The sequence below is a fragment of the Callionymus lyra genome, chromosome 9 (assembly GCF_982586985.1).
Source record: "Callionymus lyra chromosome 9, fCalLyr1.hap1.1, whole genome shotgun sequence".
NCBI classification, from domain to species: Eukaryota; Metazoa; Chordata; class Actinopteri; order Syngnathiformes; family Callionymidae; genus Callionymus; species Callionymus lyra.
The window spans coordinates 16567119-16590067 of record NC_141826.1 but is presented as its reverse complement, the minus strand read 5'-3'; the positions used below and the strand labels follow the sequence as shown (position 1 = coordinate 16590067).

Below are 22949 nucleotides of genomic sequence, written 5' to 3'. Positions count from 1 at the left end.
TTTCTCCCTCTTTCAAGTTATATTTTTCCCGCCCTGATTTAACTTCTAATTTTTTATCGCCCTGTTTCATTTAACAATTTTTCCACCCTGTATGACGTTGTTATTTTTCCTAAAATTTGTTCCTTTTGGGTATGAATTATCTCGAAAATTCAAAATGAAATTATAGTATAAATTATAAATTAAAACAAGACGCAATAGGAAGATAATTTAAAAGTGGGCGGAAAAAAATGACACCTTAAAACAGGATTATTTTCCAAGTGAATGCAACATGCTTTCGTATCCACCAGTACTATTATTAATTATTTTAAACTGATAATTAAATAATGGCGTATCGTTAATATGTATATAGTTAAAGCTCAGATGGTAGAGTGGTTTGCTTGTGGCCTGAGAAGTTTTGGGTTGAGCTGGTGCACTGCGTCGCAGCCTACTCCCATCGGTGTGTGTGTGTCAATTTGTGAATGTGTCACTTCGGCTGCTGAAAAAAGCAATACATAAGTGAGAGCCAATTATATTTAATTTCCATTTCCACTTGATGTTAAAGAATCTAATTAATTGAGTTGTTTGGGTTTATTTTAAATTGGTTATTGGAAAATAAATCTAGCATAAAATGTATATCTTTGGACCTTGTATCAACATGCGTGTGTGAGCGAGACATTCTTATCTTTTCAGCACATACTTTGGTATTTTCTTAGTCCATGGAAGTAGATCAGTACCATCACAATATTGAATAGTTGTATTTAAACTTTCAAAAGTTTCATCGAATGAAATAAGTGAATTAATAATGAGAGAAAAGGTCAATATTTGACAGGATACAACAGGATATCAAGATATGTTTTATTCGAGGGAACCTTTTATTGGTTATTGTTTATTAAAAGTGCATGTTTGTGGTTATAAAAACATACAGTACATATTAAAGATAAAAACCCCCCAAAAGTCTGAAACCATTATAAAATACAATCTAGATAAATATAGACGTAATAAACTGTTTTTAAAAAAAAACCCATGGAACAAAAGACAAAAATAGAGTATGAATTACACTTTAACAATATTCTCGCTGCAGTTAAATAATGTGTAAACTGATGTGATCCTTTTTGGTAACAAAACATTAAAAATGTCTTACACAAGTGTCTCATTTGGTTCCCGTATTGCACAAATAACTTCAATTGTCCTATCAATACTCGAGGCTGGAGTGGGTGATTTTGGCTCATGATATTTAAAAAATAAAAAGGCACATCAAGTCGGTTTGATTTCATAGATGTTCTGCTGAACTGCTGCTCCTTCAAGCGTATTGGTCGGACTTCACATTGTAGAAAAGTACCACATCCTTTATCCGCCTCAAAAAACTCTCTCTCTCTCATTGATTCGCACATGAACATTCGGATCAGTTCCCCAGTTTCCCAATAACACACACACTCACACACATTCATACGCACACAAACACACAACAAGTACGTCAAGCAATGGATTGCACAATTGTAAATCTTTCAGCCTTGTCTAACTCTTCATGGCTCGCTCCACCGCGTTTACTCCACCGTTACTGATTTGGCCAAATTTCTGGGACAGTCCACCTGGAAAACAAAAACAAATTGATTAAATATCAGGAAACAAAATGAGCAAAACTCTTAAACAGCATCTACCACCAAAGACTGGTGGAGTCAAGTAAGCTAGCTCCTGCTAGCTTGCTGGTACATGCTAATCTGTTAAGGTGGTAGTTCAGCCCAAAATTCGAATTTTCGCTCATTTTCTAGTCGCCCTCATGTCGTTTTAAGGTTGGGATTATTTTCAGTGTAATCTAAGGGGTTGAACAAGATTTACCCAGAGTTTTTACTGTCTTTGTAGCATTTTAGCCTTTTAGCTTATGCTACCAACAAACTTAACATATAGACTTGTTTCATTTGTTTTCGCACAATTTCTCTTGTCAATGTTTCAATACAAGATGGATGTTCCAGACGAGCAATATGGAGGTATTTGGATGTTTTTACGTGTCTTTTTGGATGAAGACGAAGAAGAAAATGACTGCGACCGTCATGTGAACAAACATGTTTGCTTATGACTCTCAAAAGAAACAGATTACTCTGAAAATAATCCCAACCCTTAGTCGACATCAGTGTGAGAAGAAAATTAGTGAAATGTATATTTTAGGTGAACTATCACTATCAACTATCAACTATCAAAAGTTAGCTAGCCAACGCTAGCTAGCAGGTACGCTCTGGCTAGCTAGCAGGTATGCTCTAAAGAGGCAGTTGACAGTAGTTAAAAAAATAGCAACAAGAGGCTAATGGTGAGAACAAAAACACATCCTCACTGACAATGAAGAAGAACATAAATTTAGCATGATAAGCTAATCATCGTGTAAAAATGTCCCTATAAATACGGAGTTGTCCTCCTATGACGTGACATCTAAATGGTGCTCGATGAACTGTGATTTGAGCCTTGTTTTGAGTCGTCAATGAACGCAGCACCGTTGTTTACATCTCAGTTAAACTAACGTCTATTTTTTACTTTATTGGTGCAGTATTGAAAAGTAAAGTCTGACTATACTGGATCAGCTGTAACAATCTAGAAACTTTATTTGATTTCAGAGGCAAGCGATGTCTAGTGTCTGAGTCAGAGACGAGTGGGCGGTCGAAGCACATGCATATGCTGAGCTGCTTCAGGCGAGGACGCCGACTCCACCACCGCCGTATATCATATCAATTATTTATCCCCTGGACTCTATAAATAGGGTCCATACTGCACTTAAATACTCCATCTTAACCTCATACACCTCCCGTTCTATTTGTCAGAATAAACGCGACCATAGGCAGGAGATCGTGGAGCAGGTTTGATAAATGATGAGCATTGATCCGTGTTATATTGCTTGAGGGGCCACATTATTTACTGTCAGTGTTGTGAGGGGCCATCAAGATTAAAACAGAGTTTTATTAATATGATGATAGAAGAAAAAAAGGAAATGATTTGGTTTTAAAATATGAATCATGAACATATTATTGGACAAAACATAAATAGCTTATGTTATAAATTTTTATTTGAAGGATGGCAGAAAATACTTAAAACAAGAAGACGTAAAAGAAGTAACAAAAAACTTAATCTAATTATATTTAGACTTGAAAAAACAAAGTCATTATGTGTAAGTAAGTAAGTAAGTAAGTAAGTAATATTTATTTATATAGCGCTTTTCCAGACCAGGGTCACAAAGCGCTTTAACAATCAAAACAATACTCAAAAAAGTATATACTTTAAAGATCAAGATAATACTGAGAACAACACAGGAGTTCCAGAAAATCAAGGAAAAGCCTGAACAAATAGAAACGTCTTAAGATGTTTCTTAAAGGAGTCAGTAGACTCCATCAAGTGTCCGACTGCACTTTGACCAGGTCTGGTATGAACTCATCTCTGACTTGACTTTGTCAGTTAGCATTTTGGCTAATGTTTGACGTTTCCAAGATACGAAAAGCTGCCTGATTACTGTGATTTGAGTTCTTAACCCTTACGTTATCTCAGGGTCAAGGTGACCCAAAAGTCCGAAAACAAATAACCTCCCTGGCTTCTAAAAATACATATGGAGAGGTGGAGGTGGTTCACTTTTACCAAGAGTCAACACAAGTGATACCTCAAACTTCTTCGTTTTCGGATCTCCGGGTCACCTTCACCTTGAGATAACACAATGGATACCTCAAACATATTTGTTTCCGAGCCTCCGAGTCCCTTTGACCCTGATATAACACAAGGGATACCTCAAATATATTTGTTTTCGAGCCTCCGAATCCCTTTGACCCTGAGATAACACAGGGGATACCACAAACATATTTGTTTTTGGGCCTCCGGGTCACTTTGACCCTGAGATAACACAAGGGATACCTCAAACATAGTTGTTTTCGGGCCTCCGGGTCACTTTGACCCTGAGATAACACAAGTGATACCTCAAATATATTTGTTTTCAGGCCTCCAGGTCATTTTGACCCTGAGATAACACAAGGGATACCTCAAACATAGTTGTTTTCAGGCTTTCGGGTCACCTTGACCCTGAGCTAAAACAAGGGATACCACAAACATATTTGTTTTCGGGCCTCCGGGTCACTTTGACCCTGAGATAACACAAGTGATACCTCAAACATATTTGTTTTCAGGCCTCCAGGTCATTTTGACCCTGAGATAACACAAGGGATACCACAAACATATATTTTTTCGGGGGCTGCGGGTCACTTTGACGCAGAGATAACACAAGGGATACCACAAACATTGTTTTTTGGGCCTCTGGGTTGCCTTGCCCCCAAGATAAAACAAGGTATACCTCAAATACATTTGTCTTCGAGCCTCCGGGTCACTTTGACCCAGAGATAACACATGGGTTAAACAAGCATTTTTTGTTTCTTTTGATCATTAAAATGCGGTTTAAGATTTAAGAGATTGAGAAGATCTTTATATTCAGGGAGAAAAATAAAAAGCTAATCTGGATACTTTAGTCTTCATGATGAGAGGAGGGTAGATGTACTTGAACTATGAGGTCAAGAGTGTAAACTAGAGACAGATACAGGCTGAAGAATGAAGAAAATGTGGACTTACGTCAAATCCCCTCAGGACAGCCAAGTGGAATGAGAGCAGCTGCAGAGGGATGACACAGAGGATTCCCTGAAGACAGTCCACGGTGTGAGGCAGCTCGATGGTCTGGTAGGACGAGTTCTTCGTCACCTCGGGGTCGTCCTGGCAGCACAGGATGATGGGCCGACCCTGGTGGACACGTCAACGGCGGCGTGTTTTAGGTGCGTTCGTCGGGATGGTTTTTACGGACTTTTGGATCATACTCACGGATCTGGCTGTGATCTGTTGCAAGGCGTTCTGGCACTTGGTGTAGCAGGCGTCCTGCATGATGATCATGATGACCGGCATGTGCTTGTCGATGAGGGCCAGGGGCCCGTGCTTCAGCTCCCCGGCCAGGATCCCTTCTGAGTGCATGTATGTGATCTCTTTGATTTTCTGGAATATGATCAAGAATCATTACAACTCAGGGAATAACTCACAGAGATAAAAGAAACGTTATCTTTTCTAAAATCTTTCAATCTTTTTAACAGAGTTCATCTTGGGCTTTGTTGTTTGTTTTTTTTAACCCTTGTGTTGTCGAAAACAAAAGTACTTTTGGTATGCCTTGTGTTGTCTCTGGGTCAAGGGGATCAACCTCCCTGGCTTCCATGAATACATATGCAGTGCTGGAGGTCATTTACCTTGACCCAGAGACAACACAAGGCATACCAAATAGACATTTTTTTAACGTCTTCGGGTCACCATGACCCAAAGACGACACAAGGGATACATTTTTTGGGGGGGCTTTGGGATCATATTGACCCTGAGATAAGGCAAGCGTTAAACTGTTCCTTTTTTTTATATACTGTAAGATATTTAGTTTTACATATTTTGTATCCAAATGTTTTTTTTTGCCCAATAATATATCAGCAGGAAGGTGTCAAACTGAGTCTGGTTCTACTTGAGGTTTCTGCCTATTAAAATGATTTTTTTTTTGTTATTTCTCTGCCACTTTACCTATTTTTTATTCTCTTATAAAATGTTTTTTTTAAATGATAAAGTGTCTCAAGATTACTATGTTATGATTTGACAGTTTAAATAAACTTTATTTATGGTCTATTATATCGTAATTTTTTATGATCGTCTGTGTTTATCTATCCATCTGTCTTTGTGCAAAATAACCCAACAGATGTATATACAGAGTTGAATTGAACGTTCAGTTTCATTATCAGAATCAGAATAATTTCTTATATCCCTTTTATTGTCGGTGAACCGTTTGATGAAAATAAATATTAAACATCATTAAAAAAATAACTTTTTAAACTCTGCAGTGTAACGTTGATTAAATTCTAATGGTGTTCCGAATGGAGACTTAATAAATTGCCTCGATTATTTCAACATATGGAGCAATATTTATGGAATGCAATAAATCATAATATGGGTGTAGTTTTGCTTCTCCAAAAAGTTAAAAACACCCTAAAGAATAATACTGTATTTGTCGCACCAGATTATATAGATAATATCAATGAACAGGTCATTTATATAAAGCAAGATGTGTCTTCATAGCTTACTAATGTCAGATTTGTGAGTGCCTTGTAAAATAACATAAAATCAGTTCAGGGTCAGTAAATTACACAAGAATTAATAAACAAAACAGAACAGATTATAAATCGCACTCTCGATATTTAAAAAAAAGTTATAAAATGTAAGTGCGCCTTATAGCCCAAGGGTTTTTCCCAAATCACACACTGCCCTTACACTTGATATTTTGAGTGCACAAGTGCGTCCTGATGAGCAGTGTGCGAAAATGTAGTGTGCACTGAGCACTTAAATTGCCAGAAAATTGAGTGTGGATCGATGGACACTTTCAACCCTCAACGGTCGACATCTTAGTGACATAGACGACGCTAAATGGAAGCTACGTCACTGACGACACGTCTTCGGAGCAAATACCGGCGTAAATGTCTAAAGAAAAAACTCATTTTACCACAAAACAACACAACAACCACAAAATGAAACACAACTTAATGACTAAAAATTAGTAGAAGAAGAAGCTGTCGAGCCAATTCCAGTAAGTGTGTAGCGGCAGTGGTTGATTTGAGACAGTACTACCCTGTCGAAATTTGCACACTGCACAAGTAAGTACACTGTCTTACAGTGTACTGTAAAGCAGTGCACTTAGAGAAGTACTGCGACAATACGAAAAATAGGGCGTGTGTTCGTATTTTGGGTGGTCTTATCTCGTCTTACCAGAGCTCCTTCGAGGCAGGTGGCGTAGTTGAAGCCTCTGCCCATCACCAGTAGTGACCTCTGCTGGTAGAGTTCGTTGGCAATGTCCTTGATCTGCCTGTCCAAGGTCAACACCTTTTTGATCAACTCTGGAAATGAAGAAGCAGGATGATGAAAGTCATGTTTCTACATACATTTCCACCTCATTTATAGTTGACAAATTTGTCATATTTTCGGGTAAATAAATGTGGAACTAAAGCACTGACCAGGGAGCATTTTGAGCCCGTTGATGATCTCAAGTCTCCTCTGCTGCTGGGACAGTCTGTCCTCGCTCATCATCAGCCCGAACATGATGAGGGCCACGAACTGACTGCTGTACGCCTGCGCCACAAACACCAACAACATTCATCATCTAACGTCTGGCGACATAAACTGTGCTGTCTGACGGACAGAAGGCGAACCTTCGTGCTGGCCACTCCGATCTCAGGTCCCGCGTTGATGTGAACTCCGCAGTCGGTTTCTCGACAAATGGAGCTGCCCACGGTGTTGGTGATGCCCACGGTGAGAGCGCCGCGGTCCTTGCAGTAGCGGAGCGCCATCAAGGTGTCGGCCGTCTCTCCTGCACGACACACCGTGAGATAAAGAAGAATATATATTGAATAAAAAAAAAGGTACTAAACATTTTTTAATGTCATTTGTTTGTTTTTAATCCTTGTGTTGTCTCTGTGTCAAGCTGATTGTGATTCACTTGTACCAAAAACACATTTGTTTTTGGGCCTCTGGGTCACCTTGACCCTGAGATAACACAAGACTTTTGATCTAGATTTTTGAATAATATATTTTCTTTATTCAAAGTTGAAGTTTGTTATTTAATGAATAACTAAATGCAATAATTTGTATATAGAAGGTTTAATTGGTTTAAATTTTAAAAAAAATGAATGTAATATTTTATATATTTAAAAAAGAAAAAAAAAATATTCTGTAATTACAGAATTCTAATTTTGTAATATTTTCAAAATTAATTGCAATTCCAATTATTCAAAAATACATTTTCTAGTTAATCCATAGCCCTTTTTAATTAAGTTAAATAAAGGTTGATATACTTAACCCTTCTGTTATCTCTGGGTCAAGGTGACCCGAAGGCCCGAAAACAAATGTGTTTGAGGTATCCCTTGTGTTGCCTCTGGGTCAAGGTTAACAACCTCCTTGGCTTCCATAAATAAATATGTATATATATGCAGTGGTGGAGGTCGTTCACCTTGAGACAACACAAGGGATACCACAAACAGATTTTTTTTCGGGCCTTCTGGGTCACCTTGACCCTGAGATAACACAAGGTACTTGATCAAACTTTCAGCAAAGACGCTCAGAAAATCACATGACTGATCAAGTTATTTTGGAGCTATTGGTAGTTGTTTAAGAAAAAAATTCACCCTTCCAAAATACTGCACACCAAGAGAATGTTCTCACCTGACTGGCTGATGAAGAAGCAGACGTCGTCCCTGAAAACGGGCGTGTTTCGGTCCAGGAAGTCGCTCGCCAGCTCCACCATGACCGGCAGCTCCGTGAGCTCCTCCAGAATCTGCCTGGTCTGAAATGACGGATGGATGGAATGAATACAAACAGCAGCGTGAGATGAAGGAAAAAACCATCTCAACTCACGGCGACACCAGCGTGGAAACTCGTGCCGCAGCCGATCATGATCAACCTTCTGCAGCGCTTGATTTCCTTCAGGTGGTCGTTGAGCCCTCCAAGAATCACTGCAACATTGAAGCGTGTATAAAACAGTTTTATATTTTATAAAAGAGTTATATATATATATTTAGTTCAAACTTTTTATAAAGGCTGTAACGTCACAGCATTATAACCTGTATTCATCCAATAATGAGCAGCAACGATTGGAGAATTGTTTACATAAAACATAACAAATACTAAAAAATAAAAGAGAACGTATAAGACACACATTTTATAAATATAAAGTCTTATTTTTTTAATTTAATTTATTTTATGTTTAGGAGATTGATTCCGCTTTAAGTACTCTTTCTAGCCGTTTCATTAAATGTAATGTATTTTATTTTAAATAATTAATCATGTAAGATACATCCCCATTCAGGAGATGTATCTTACAAGCAAGGTAATGTATTTTATTTTAAATAATTAATCATGATTTATTTACATGTCATTTATGGTAATGTATCTTATATAATTCTATTTAATGGTATCTTATTCTAATGTCTTTTTATTTCTTTTTTTTTTCATTCTGTTATGGCAACACAACAAATCCCTTTATTGTGTTTAACTGGCAATAAAAGTTTTCTGATTTATGATTCTGATGTTGTACATGCTCACATGCTCCCCCTACTGTCCTGGAGTATACCTGCGGTTTAGGACACATTTTCTTGAATACACTTTCTGTCAGATTTTTTTTTTTTTTTGATGCTTTGAGTTCCACATTTTTCACTCTGATTATTTAAATATACATTTTAAAACAGTGCAACATGCATAAACATCACGCAAATATTCGTTTTTAATGATTGAATTTATTACTTTTTGAGAAAATACGTGATATTTTAGTAAATATAAACTGCTTTTAACAATAATTAAGAACTTGTTGCAGATTGTTTTCTGTAACTTGTAATTGTTTTTAAAGTGTTTACCTGCGTTGGTGTCAAAACAAATCCGGCCGCGCATGGTGTTGACGACCGACTCTGGCTGCTCGAAGATTTCTTTCTGCATAAAAGCTTCAAAGTTTCCTGGGAAGAGAAGAAGGTGATGAAAGAGTGTTTATTTTTCCCCTATTCATCCAGCAGAGGGCAAGCACGTCTTCTAGAACAGAAAATCTGCTGCTTCTATCTTCTCATTTCACTTTTATTTGAGCTCCAACCTTTCATGATTTGCTGCAGCTCCATCTGAAGCGTCTGGATGGCCCTCACCGGGTCCTCCCCGGCCTCCCGGTTCATCCTGTGGATGGAGAGTCTTCCTCCGTTCACCACCGCGATGTCGTTGTCCTCCATGTACAGCACCTTGTTGGTGTGCTCGATGATGGCGCTGCGGCGACACACATTCATGAACGAGTGCCTCAGGAAGTCAAAGCTCAAGACCACAGTACCATCAGAGTAAATCCAAAACAAACATCTGGCTTCTCACCTGGCGTCGGAGGCGAAGTAATACTCCACGGGGCTCCCATCCCCCACAGAGTTAATGGTGCAGGAGTCCCGGCGATTACGGCTGTTCTTCTCCTGCACTCCCTCCTTGAAGTGACCTGGGAGGTCGAAGGACAAGAGGTCGTGTATTAGAGGCTACCGACGGCACTAAAACAATCAAGATGTGACCCTGCAGTCGAAACACGTTACATATGCAAGACTGGAGTCGAATAGTTGTGTAGAGTATTCCCAGGGGGGCGACAGAACCAGAGACCACAACAGGAAGTTTGACTTGACTCACCAAGAGAATCTAGAGTTGTAATACAGTTGATCATCGATGCTCAGGTGCCCATGAGCAACACAATGGAAATTTACCATGATGAAAATATATCTGATGACTCAAGGATTGGCGGGCATTTGGCCGCCATTATCATCAGTTTATAATATGAGGTTTAAATATCACATGGCAGAAGAAAGATACAGAGAGTTCTCAAAAAATATTTTTTATAAACAAAACAAGGAAGTCTCTCTAAGAAAAATACATTAACTTGTCCGAACCTTTCCCTTAACAACCCAAGAGCCAGTAATGATTTTCTTTGCACAAACAATCGCGGTTATATTTGTTTACGATTTCACGGAGTATTGTCGAGAAACTCACCGGTGTTGTACTGGACCGGGATGTTTTCGGTTGTCAGCTCGTTCTCACTCCGCACGCCGATCAGTAACGGACTCCCTCTCCTGTCAGAGCAGAGTAAATATTTAAGAGATTTCTGAGTGAAAGATTAAATACTGAGGCCATCCGCTGTTTTCTTTTTGTTTGGTTTACTTTCAGCCTCCTTTCAATTTCCCCCCTCGATGGGCCGGCCACTTGAAAACCACCCACTACATCACCTTGTAATCAAACAGTAGACCTCCTATGGTGGTAGTATATGGAGTAAAACATTGTGTATTTGAGTCGAAGATTACACAAATACATCAACCCTGGAATTTTAATTACATCCTATTGCGGGGGTTTCATCTTTGACTTAAATCAACCTTTATTTAACAATATTTATTTGAACTTGACATTGCATACAAGGTGCCGTCCCTTAATGCTTTGTCGCCCAGCCAACCAATCAGCATTAAGCTTGTTAATGACTTTTAAAAAGGCAACATAGAGTAGAAATACGGTGTTGTAGCGACCAATCCGCCTTCACTAAATAGAGCAGTGTGTAGAAAGGCATCATGGGAGTTCAATGTTTTGTTGGCAGCATAAATAAGAAGTGCCTCCCGCAAAGTTCTGGTTTTGTTTAAGTGTATCTGTGGTTCAAATACACCACATGTTTGTAAAAAATAACTGCAGTTTGCTACAAAGACAGCAAAGGATTCATTATAAAGACACTTTTATTCGTGCAGGCTTTTCCTTGATTTTCTGAGACTCCTGTGTTGGTCTCGATGGCGTCTTGACCTTTTAAGCATATATTTTATTGGGTATTGTTTTGATTGTTTAAGCGCTTTGTGACCCTGGTCTAGAAAAGCACTCTATTAAATATTACTTACTTACTTACAATATATTAAACTACAAAGTACTGTTTACCGAAAAAAGAAAATCTGCGAGAGCACTTGATTCAAACGTTCTTTATGATCCATTACCTCTCTGTGTAGTGTTTAGAAGTGCTGACTCAATACCTCTTTTCTCTTTAGCACTCCCTCCCAGTTTGTCTCAATGCAAACGACTTTCTATAGGGCTTGGCTTCATTGACGCAGGATCATGGGTGTGGCATGAAACTTTTTTTCCAGTCTGTTGATCTTCGATTAAGGTCTAGGTATTTTATGGCACATGCAGGGCATATAACAATATAAGTTCTTTGTCTTTATACTTACATTGTGTCATCTTTTTCTTTCTCTTATTTCTCTATCTATCTATGTAGAATCTGTCAATCTATCTAGTATCTATGTAGAATCTATCCATCTATCTAGTATCTATATAGTATCTATCAATCTATCAAGTATCTATATAGTATCTATCAATCTATCTAGTATCTATGTAGAATATATCTAGTATCTATATAGTTTCTATCAATCTATCTAGTATCTATCTAGTATCTATCAATCTATCAAGTGTCTATGTAGAATATATCAATCTATCTAGTATCTATATAGAATCTATCCATCTATCTAGTATCTATATAGTTTCTATCAATCTATCTAGTATCTATATAGTATCTATCAATCTATCAAGTATCTATATAGTATCTATCAATCTATCTAGTATCTATGTAGAATATATCTAGTATCTATATAGTTTCTATATAGTATCTATCAATCTACCAAGTGTCTATGTAGAATCTATAAATCTATCTAGTATCTATATAGTATCTATCAATCTATCTAGTATCTATCCATCTATGTAGTATCTATCTAGTATCCATCCATCCATCTATGTAGTATCTATCTAGTATCCATCCATCCATCTATGTAGTATCTATCTAGTATCCATCCATCCATCTATGTAGTATCTATCTAATATCCATCAATCCATCCATGTAGTATCCATCCATCTATCTAGTATCTATCTATCTATCTATCTATCTATCTATCTATCTATCTATCTATCTATCTATCTATCTATCTATCTATCTATCTATCTATCTATCTATCTATCTATCTATCTATCTATCTATCTATCTATCTATATATATAGTAAGAGTAAATGTGTATAAACAGGCTGAACAAACCACTTCTACTTTTCATCCTGGAAGTGGACAATGGCTTCATCTTCTGTGATCCATGACGGCTCAATGAAGCAAAGGCGCTCGATATAAATGACTAAAAAATGATAAGGACTGATTAAACAGAAGGAAATTCTTCAGCTGAAGCTGGAAAGTTTTCCTCCTGTTTCCGAGTAGTGCTGACGGCCAAGGTAGATAAAGGGATGTGGGGGTCGTACGAATATATTTGACGCACTGACTGTGTCTGGAATTTACGCCATAGACTCATATCATGTTTGTATTAAGATAAGTCGAAAGATCATGTGACTCACGCGTTATCATTGATAGGAAAGACTCTGCTACTGACCTGGTGGACACAGCTTCTCCCGGGTAATGGCGACTTTTAAACACCAGTGCAAAGGCGCCCTCCTGGTACATTGAAAGAAAAGAAGATGAAGTTTAAACAAAGAGAATGTTGGGGGCAGCGAGGAGGGGGAGGTCTGTAGAGGCAAAGCAACCGTATTAAGTTTCACAAATATTACGTCGGACCATGTGGGAGCTGGTGTTTGTGGTGAGAAGAGTACGTAAGCGTTGGTCTTTTCTTCCTCCTTTAGTGAGTGTCTTTAGTAAGCAAGACGTCTTTGTGCGTCTGCTGAAGAGTGAGGGGTGGGCGAGCGTCGAATGTTCAAGTCTTGTTAGAGACTCTGTCTGGTTTCCATTAAAACTCAAAATGGCTGTTGCTTCAGAGGACTAATCACTTTTAATCCATAGAATATAGTGGAGGTTTAGGTCAGCGTTGATGTCACCCTTGAGTCTGTGGTTACCATGGAGACCAGTTTGTGGTGATCTTACTAACTTTAGTAGAGGATGTGTGTGTATTAAAATAACTCACTGAGTGACAAACATACAAGCAGATCTTTTATGAATAATAACATTGTAGTTATCCAGCTATTGAGTGATTATCATTGTATTGCTTTTAATTTCATATTTTTTTCAGGGTTGATATACTTGTTATATATTATTATTGATTCTCAAAATGTACAACCTAACGCAACCAAATTCATGATGTCATCTTAAATAGATGACATAACAAAACACAGTAAAATAGTACAGTAGAATTCAAGTTTAAGTTTCAAGTTTACAATTCGGATAAAAGGTATGTCATGTAAATGTTTCCTAAATCCTTGATGCTTTAAACTAAATCAGTATTTTTTTTTTCTTGTACTCTGGCCAGCATGCAGAAGATGGATGAAGATGGATGGTGTGTGTGTGTGTGTGTGTGTGTGTGTGTGTGTGTGTGTGTGTGTGTGTGTGTGTGTGTGTGTGTGTGTGTGTGTGTGTGTGTGTGTGTGTGTGTGTGTGTGTGTGTGTGTGTGTGTGTGTGTGTGTGTGTGTGTGTGTAGAAAGGGGGGCACTCACCAGCTGCTGAATGACTCTTTCCACCAACTTGGAGAAGGTGACGTGGTCGTTCTCACGGTTGTCGTAAACATACTTGATCAACTTGGGAATAACCTCTGTATCTGTTTCCGACTCGAATTCGTAGCCTTTGTTGATCTGCCAGGAGGAACATTTCCAGCACATGTAACATGACTTCTGTCTTAAAACACGTTTATAACCATGAAATAACTTGGTAGTAGTTATAATAATGTGGAATTAAAGTGAGATCAGAGAGGTTAATTGAGGCTGAAACTGTGACATTTGAGTCAGTGGAAAGAAATGTAGGTTGACGTGACAGAACTATTCAACAAGTCAGAAGCGCTTTATACTGTAGGATTATGAACTATTTATCATCGATGCAAGAACTCATCAGACAGCTTGAACTTGTTTACCCACTTTTAAAGACGCCTCTATTCCTAATCATAGAGACCAAAACATTGAATCATTTCAAACAAGTTGTTGCCCCTTCATTTCAGTTATGATAGTTTAAATCCAATTGCTACTTTAACCAATCTTTTAAGCTTCATATCATTATGATCCACCAGAGTACTACAGATTGGTCCACACAAAAATCATTATTTTTCAGTTATGACATACATAACTTCTGACGTGCAACATTTGTCTTTGACTAATTGGCTAATTGAAGGAAGAAGAAAAAAAGTGACAGTGACTCACCAGATACTTTTTCAGTTCCTTGTAATTTGTGATGATTCCATTGTGTACGACAACGAATTCTACGGAGAGGATACAAAAAAGTACACTTGAATTATGAGCTTAAATTAGTTGGGCTTTACTTTTTTAGATAGTAGCAGTATTGTGCTCAACTGGTGAGTAAAAAAATGTGAATTTTAGTTGAACCATCACTGTAAGGTCTATTAGATATTAGAAGTAGCAGCTGTACTGAAATCCGATGCTGGCGACAGTAAGTCAAAAAATGAAAACATATTGAAAAACTATTACGAGCGAAGTTATATAACAAAATTACATACTGACAGAGTGTAGAATAACACAAACCCTCTTATTCCCACTTTTGTGTAAACATTCCTTCCGTTACCAAGAAGAATTCTTTGGCCAAAGGCCCAGATAGTGGAGATTTGGGAAACACCTACCAGTTTATCTTCAATTGAGAACCAGTTATGAGTAAATAAAGAAACGTTCTTTTGATGGATTACCATTATCTTTGTCGGAGCGATGAGGGTGGCTGTTCACGGCGCTGGGCTCTCCGTGTGTGGCCCACCGGGTGTGAGCGATGCCAAAATGTGTGCACAGTTTTTCGTCCAGGTCCAGCGAGTCTTTCTCTGATCAAATGAAAAACACATCATTCACTGACACACATGGACAGAGAAGGGGATTTCGGGGGGGGGGGGGATGTCGGCGCCAGTTTTTGTATTTCCAAGAATTGATGCAAAGTAGAGGAGAAAAAAACACGTACTGTACAGTTCCTCGTCCAGAGCCTTGACCTTTCCTTTCTTCTTAAACAGGCAGATGGAGTTGTTGTTTAGATCATTGACCTTGGAGGGTCCGTCCACGGCGATACCTGACGTCAGAAGAAGTTGCGACAATCAAACGATAATTCTTCGGGGGGATCGTTCAAGCAGCGAATCAGAGTGAGTCGCCGGGCGACGCTGGGTGTGGGACACGTTGTATTAACAAGCACCAAAGTACATGCGTGGCTTCATCCTGCTTCAAGAGGATCAGCAAACATGTCCATGGGCGTGATAGTGTGGACCATAACTGCGTGGAACTTGACATACGTGGACCTAAAAAGACGTAACCCTCCCAGCAAAAGACTTTTCCACTGATAAAAGTATTTCGAATATGTGGCCGTGTGTATGCAAATATCACGACATCTCTTGACAGTAATTAATAATAGATTTAAACAATTTATACGTCTCCCTACTTCATAAACCGCTAGAGGGTTTGGCTATTAAAACAAAACTTGTAATTGGTTTGATTTGATCTGCTCAAATAGCAGTTTCGTTTCATTAGAACGCAAAGCTGATTAGGTCATTTTAAACTTCAAAGGGCTGTCAAAGTTTTTTTTAAATTTCATGTCTCACAGCATTCCATCGTTATTACCTCTAACAAGTAGAAGTTATTTTTTAATGCCTGGCAGGACTGTAAGCATAATAGTGTATTTAATTATGCATGGATCTCAGTCAAATAATCAGAAAAGATGTTATACAAGAAGATATATATATGTGCCTGTGGTGTAATTACCATATGGATCCACTAATATTTTGAAGGATTTGTCTCCAATATGTTGGGTTTTTATTGTGCTGACTTCAGGGGAAAAGATAAATATGGAAAATCTCAGGATAGAATTAAATCAGATGAGCCGTGTTTCCAAATTGTGTTGTTCAATTGACATTGTTTTAGGGTTACCTTCCGAGATTGCTAGAGGTTTGCTGACTTCAGGAAATCTGACGTTCTCACACCACTTTGTAGGAATAACCTTAGGTGAGAATCACATTTGTTCTGGAATCCATTTCTTGGCAGAGGTCTGCGCTCTCTGAGTGCTTTGATATTTTTTTCTTAAATTTAATTAAACAGCCAAAAGGAAAGTAAAGAAAAAGCCATTTATGATGGAAAAAATGAGGACTTTGCTTAAAATGTGTGAGTCAGTGTACGTGTCCGGAGGTTTGCTAGCATGCGTGGAAACAGTGGAGCTTAAGTCTTACCTGCTGAATCGTAGCCTCTGTACTCCAGCCTCAGCAGTCCCTTCACCAGAGTCTCGAATATCTCCTTTCGGGTGCGAGGCACTTGGTAATTCAGGTAGGCGAAAATACCTTTTTGGACAGAACAGGACAGAGTCAGCTCAAGTCAATCATGCTTTAATTTAAGTTTGACATCCTAAAATGTATTATTATTTTATTAAATTAATGAACATTATTAAAAACTCCTCCCCCAAAAGGTACCTGGTTTAATTTCCTGCATCCTTTTCTGCCAATTTAACAACTTTTAAATGATGTTTTAACTCATTTAATTTTAATATTGTTCATCTCGCTGAGTCACAAGTGGGTTAAAGATCAAAGTCTGTTAATACGTGTCAATTTCAAGAAGCAATCTGTTTCTTTGATTCATTTAAAGGATTCTCTTTAAATCAAACAAGTTTAGATTGATACTGATTCAACCTTTAAACTTAAAGGGTCCCTAGTAAAAGTCATAACAAAGCAGGGGACGAGCAATAAATATCCCCAGGGGCCGCGTTATATACTGGGATTGTTTGTGTGAGGGGCCAGTTCGCCAAAAGAAAGAGATAGAACCAAAATATGATGGAAAACATTTAAAAACAAAACATGAGAAAATATGCCTAAGTTTAAGTTCAATAGCATATTAGTTGTCAATCATTAGTTAGTTGTAGTAGTACATGATATATTGTACCATAGTCTACATTTGTGTCTTTGGATCATTTTCTAAAAACTTAATGTGAACCTTTTGTAAAAAGAATTATAATAATTTGACAGAAAATAACATTCTAAATATGATATAAACTATTACTCAAGTCATTTTTAAGTAAGTAAGTAATTTTTATTTGTATAGCGCTTTTCCAGACCAGGGCCACAAAGCGCTTAAACAATCAATACAATATTCGATAAAGTATGTACTTTAAAGGTCAAGATAAAACTGATAACACAACAGGAGTTCCAGAAAATAAAGAAAAAGCCTGAACAAATAAAAACGTCTTAAGATGTTTCTTAAAGGAGTGAGTATTTTCACAAAAAAAAGACAGGAAAAAGTCAAAAGAAATATCGTAAGGAAGTTCTATTTAAGTTAATAAATACAAAATAAAAGCAGTCAACTAATACCTCCATGTTTATAATAAACGTTGCTACTACTGTTTAATAAGCACATCATCCACGAACACACGCACTTTTTATTAAAGCTGTAACAGATGCAGGGAAAACATTTTGGCGTGAGTTCGTGCGTGTGTCAGGAATGTCTCGGGCACACAGCTGGCCATTGACGGACGCACATTATTGCGCACACGCTCGGAACCAACGGCGTTAAAACTGGATCCGCGACCAGAGGTTTTCAAGCGAGAAAATAAACGTGACGTAGAGCCGTAGACACCGTGGTTTAAAAAAAAAAAATCAAAGTTCAGGGATGAAAAGAAATAGCGATGCTAGTCTTGACGCACAAATCTGATGCACTTCAGGAGGGACTGGTTTGACGACACTCCAAGGATGCAAGTCAGTGACACGTCGCCACTTCGAGAACACCCCCCAAAAAAAAAATAAAACCTGACCTGGAACTACTACTTTTATTCAACTAAACACTGAACAAATCTCTGCTCCTTCCTCTTATTTTTTCTCGCCAGCATCGAACTGTCAAGACGATCTTTGCGCAAAAACAAAACAACTTTAGTAAATACTCGTAACTTACCGCACATGTTCCAATCCGTCGTGTTTTGTTTTTTTTTTAAAGAAAGAAAGAGTTTAAAAGATAGTTTGTGAGTCGAAGATGATGCTGCTGATCCTCCGGCGCTAAAACATCCACATAAGCTCCACACACTCCCACTAGAGTTTAAATGGTGTTTCTCGACTCCAGCTCCACCTCCAGCTGTCAGCGCCAATGTCCTGCTGACCCTCTCAGGTGCTCCTACGTCACTGCCTCGCGTGTCAGGGCGGTGACGTCACGGGTGAGGCGCGGAACTGGTGTCTCCAGTCAATCGTTCGGTGTTTTGATGAATCATTTGATGAATGAATATAATTGGTCTACACAACAAACAAACAAATAAATAAACGTTAAAAGCTGGTAAGTTTCCACTCAAAATGGCGGTGGCTAGTATTATTATCAATTAGCTGAGCTAGCAAGGATATTATTGTGTGAATGCTGAAGACACTTCTACTAATTCTACTACTACTAATACAATTACTACTAATTCGACTTATAGTTTTACAACTCATTCTACTACTACTTGTACTACTACTTCTACTACTCCCAGTACTACTTCATCTACTACTTCTACTTCTTCTTCTACTACCACTACTACATCTACTTCTACTTCTACTAATTCTACTACTTATTGTACTACTAATTCTACTACCTCTTCTACTCTCACTACTACATCTACTTCTACTTCTACTAATTCTACTACTTATTGTACTACTAATTCTACTACTTCGTCTACTCTAACTACTACATCTACTACTACTTCTTCTAATTCTACTACTCATTGTACTACTAATTCTACTACTTATTCTACTCCTACCACTACATCTACAACTACTTCTTCTAATTCTACTACTTATTCTACCACTAATTCTACTACTTATTCTACTACCACTACTAAATCTACAACTACTTCTTCTTATTCTACTACTTATTGTACTACTAATTCTACTACTTCTTCTACTCTAACTACTACATCTACTACTACATCTACTACTACTTCTTCTAATTCTACTACTTATTGTACTACTAATTCTACTACTTATTCTACTCCTACCACTACATCTACAACTACTTCTTCTAATTCTACTACTTATTATATCACTAATTCTACTACTTATTCTACTACCACTACTACATCTACTTCTACTTCTACTAATTCTACTACTTATTGTACTACTAATTCTACTACCTCTTCTACTCTCACTACTACATCTACTTCTACTTCTACTAATTCTACTACTTATTGTACTACTAATTCTACTACTTCGTCTACTCTAACTACTACATCTACTACTACTTATTCTAATTCTACTACTTATTGTACTACTAATTATACTACTTATTCTACTCCTACCACTACATCTACAACTACTTCTTCTAATTCTACTACTTATTCTACCACTAATTATACTACTTATTCTACTACCACTGCTAAATCTACAACTACTTCTTCTTATTCTACTACTTATTGTACTACTAATTCTACTACTTCTTCTACTCTAACTACTACATCTACTACTACATCTACTACTACTTCTTCTAATTCTACTACTTATTGTACTACTAATTCTACTACTTATTCTACTCCTACCACTACATCTACAACTACTTCTTCTAATTCTACTACTTATTATATCACTAATTCTACTACTTATTCTACTACCACTACTACATCTACTTCTACTTCTACTAATTCTACTAATTATTGTACTACTAATTCTACTACTTCTTCTACTCTCACTACTACATCTACTACTACTTCTTCTAATTCTACTACTTATTGTACTACTAATTATACTACTTCTTCTACTCTAACTACTACATCTACTACTACTTCTTCTAATTCTACTACTTATTGTACTACTAATTCTACTACTTATTCTACTCCTACCACTACATCTACAACTACTTCTTCTAATTCTACTACTTATTCTATTACCACTACTACATCTACAACTACTTCTTCTAATTCTACTACTTATTCTACTCTTACTACTACATCTACTACTACTTCTTCTAATTCTACTACTTATTCTACTACTAATTCTACTACTTATTCTACTACTCGTACTACTACTAGTACCACTTCTTCTACCACTATTTCTATTTCTCTTACCTTAAAATGTATAAAGGGGTGTCGAGTATCAATAAAAAAACTAGAGATATATTGCTTACTACTTGTACTACTACTAGTACCACTTCTTCTACCACTATTTCTATTTATCTTACCCTAAAATGAATAAAGTGGTGTCGAGTATCGTTAGAAAAACTAGAGATATATTGCTGTATGGATATTTTCGTACACCCCTAAGGCATACATCGCGGTATATTATCATATCAATATATTTTCAGAAGACCAATCACAGCCCTGTTTATAATACTGGATATTTTTAGTTTTAAAGCGATTATTAAAACAGATTTTTAATCCTCTGCCTTTGTTTCATTGTGTGCAACAGTCCGTCATTGGCTGTCACATCAGGTCATTTGTGAGGTCATAATGAATGATCGCTGGGCAGGGACAGTTACAAGGGCCCTCGTATAAACATTTCAAATAACATCAATCACCCAAAAACAAATTATTGTGTTTATTGAGGAAATATTGTCGTCAAGGGAAACTTCAATAGCAGAGTTTCTCTTTCTTTCAAAGGTCTTAGTTACAGTTGGGAACTCTTTAACGGCTCCATTTTATTTTTATTTTATTTTTTCAGTGACAGACTGGAAGTTTCAAAGTAGTGGTTTGATTAAAAACATTGTCAAGGAGTATATTTTAATACAATCATTGTAGGAATAAGTAGAGGCTGATCATCATTTAAATGTTAAAACATTATTAAAGACAGCACTTTTATTTCCATTATAAATCCTTTACATTCAATTTAAAGATAAATGTAAAAAGTTTACAATTTAAGATTTCTTCCTTTAATATATTTGTCTTATCAGGTGTTTCCACAGAAAGTATACCTCTATACTATAAATATAGACTTATTTAGTTTTTAATTTCTGAATACTCATGTCAAGGCTTCAATATAAGAGGGACGTTACAAACGAGCAGTATGAAGGTATTTGGATGTTTTTAAGTGTGTTTTTTACATTCAAATGAACATACATTTTTGCCTGCAACTACAAAAAAATACAGATTACGCTCTATATAATAGTCTATAATAATCTATATTAATAATAATCTCAACCCTTAGTCGACATGAGTGGGAGTAGAAAATGAGTGAAGTTTGAATTATGACTGAACTATCACTTTAAATTTCAATTCCTTAACTTTTATTTGGATCACAAGCCTAGTGACTACAAGAAGCCATTATTATGTTTAATCCAACGGTCCAGTCTTTGGTGACTTTCCTCTTTGATTTGAAGCCCGAACCATTATTACATGTGAACCCCCTTTCGGCCGCGACCACGTGCGAAAATGTGTCCGCGTGCAGATGTGCGTGATAGGATATCTGTGGCGGCGGCCCAAGATCTGCATTCTTTCCGCTAGCTTAAAGGATTAATACGTTTAATTAAGTTCGCACCGTTATCCAATGAGATCCACCCCAAAGATCAAAGGTTCCTTAATCACTATGGTGATACAAGGTGATGGGAAGATGATTGCAAACTCTCTCCATGCGATCAAGAGGCACTGGAAGTTCATCAAGTGCAAGTGATTTTCTGGGTCTTGTCCTTTGAAGCAATGTCATTTTGAATTTGAGTAAAACGAGGTTAAATAAATATATGACTTTGACAGTGCAGACCTCTGTCAATGAGCTAGCAATGAGCCGTACAGATAACCATACTCAATACAATGGTATTTCAATATACTGCAATTAGGGGTGTATAGGACCATACATCACAATGTACTTTTTCTCAATAGTGTATCGATATGTGAGTGGGGCTTTCAAATCATATTCTAATTTTTTTATTGAGGTTATTTTATGGTTTACAGTTCCATAGTGTGTTTAAAATTAATTAATTAGGTTTTTTTTCAAACACATTTTCAAATATTCAAAGAATGTGTTTATTTTTGTGTTGCAAGTAAACTTCAGGTCAGATGGCAGCAGTCATTACGTCCTACAAGGCTATAGGAACATACTAACTCCTGTCAAATCCCTGGCACGACTAAGGACGAGAGGATACGCTCGACTCCAGCAGCTTTTAAAGCTGATGTTTGGACATATTTTGTTTCAAAATAACTTAAACCGGTTACAACGTAACCAACAAGAGTCATGTGGTCTGTAAATTCTGCAACCATACTACAAAAATATCCTTGTTTCTACAGTATCACAATAATGCAATATACTGTATCGATGTTCACAGAATTTGTTTATTTTTGTGTTGCAAGTTAACCTCAGGCTGATAGATGGTAGCAGTCATTATGTCCTATAAGGCAATAGGAACAAACGAATTCCTGTGAAATCCCTGGCATGACTGAGGACAAGAGGATACAGTCGACTCCAGCAGCTTTTAAAGCTGATGTTTGGACATATTTTGGTTTCAAAATAACTGAAACAGGTTACAACTTCGTCAAGAGTCATGTGGTCTGTAA

General features: G+C 37.2%; 1 protein-coding gene across 1 annotated transcript; it reads right to left on the bottom strand.

Moving 5' to 3' along the window:
* Nucleotides 1-817: 817 nt before the first annotated feature.
* Nucleotides 818-18563, bottom strand: gfpt2 (glutamine-fructose-6-phosphate transaminase 2). Its single transcript, XM_087799055.1, has 19 exons — nucleotides 18407-18563; nucleotides 16702-16809; nucleotides 15453-15557; nucleotides 15193-15318; nucleotides 14696-14754; nucleotides 14003-14137; nucleotides 12951-13012; nucleotides 10552-10631; nucleotides 9898-10012; nucleotides 9635-9798; nucleotides 9408-9503; nucleotides 8413-8510; nucleotides 8221-8341; nucleotides 7212-7369; nucleotides 7017-7131; nucleotides 6772-6899; nucleotides 4810-4977; nucleotides 4567-4731; nucleotides 818-1568 (listed from the first exon to the last, which is right to left on the bottom strand). Exons 1-19 carry the CDS (start codon nucleotides 18411-18413, stop codon nucleotides 1524-1526), a joined length of 2055 nt encoding a protein of 684 aa, XP_087655181.1. The 5' UTR covers nucleotides 18414-18563; the 3' UTR covers nucleotides 818-1523.
* Nucleotides 18564-22949: the final 4386 nt, after the last annotated feature.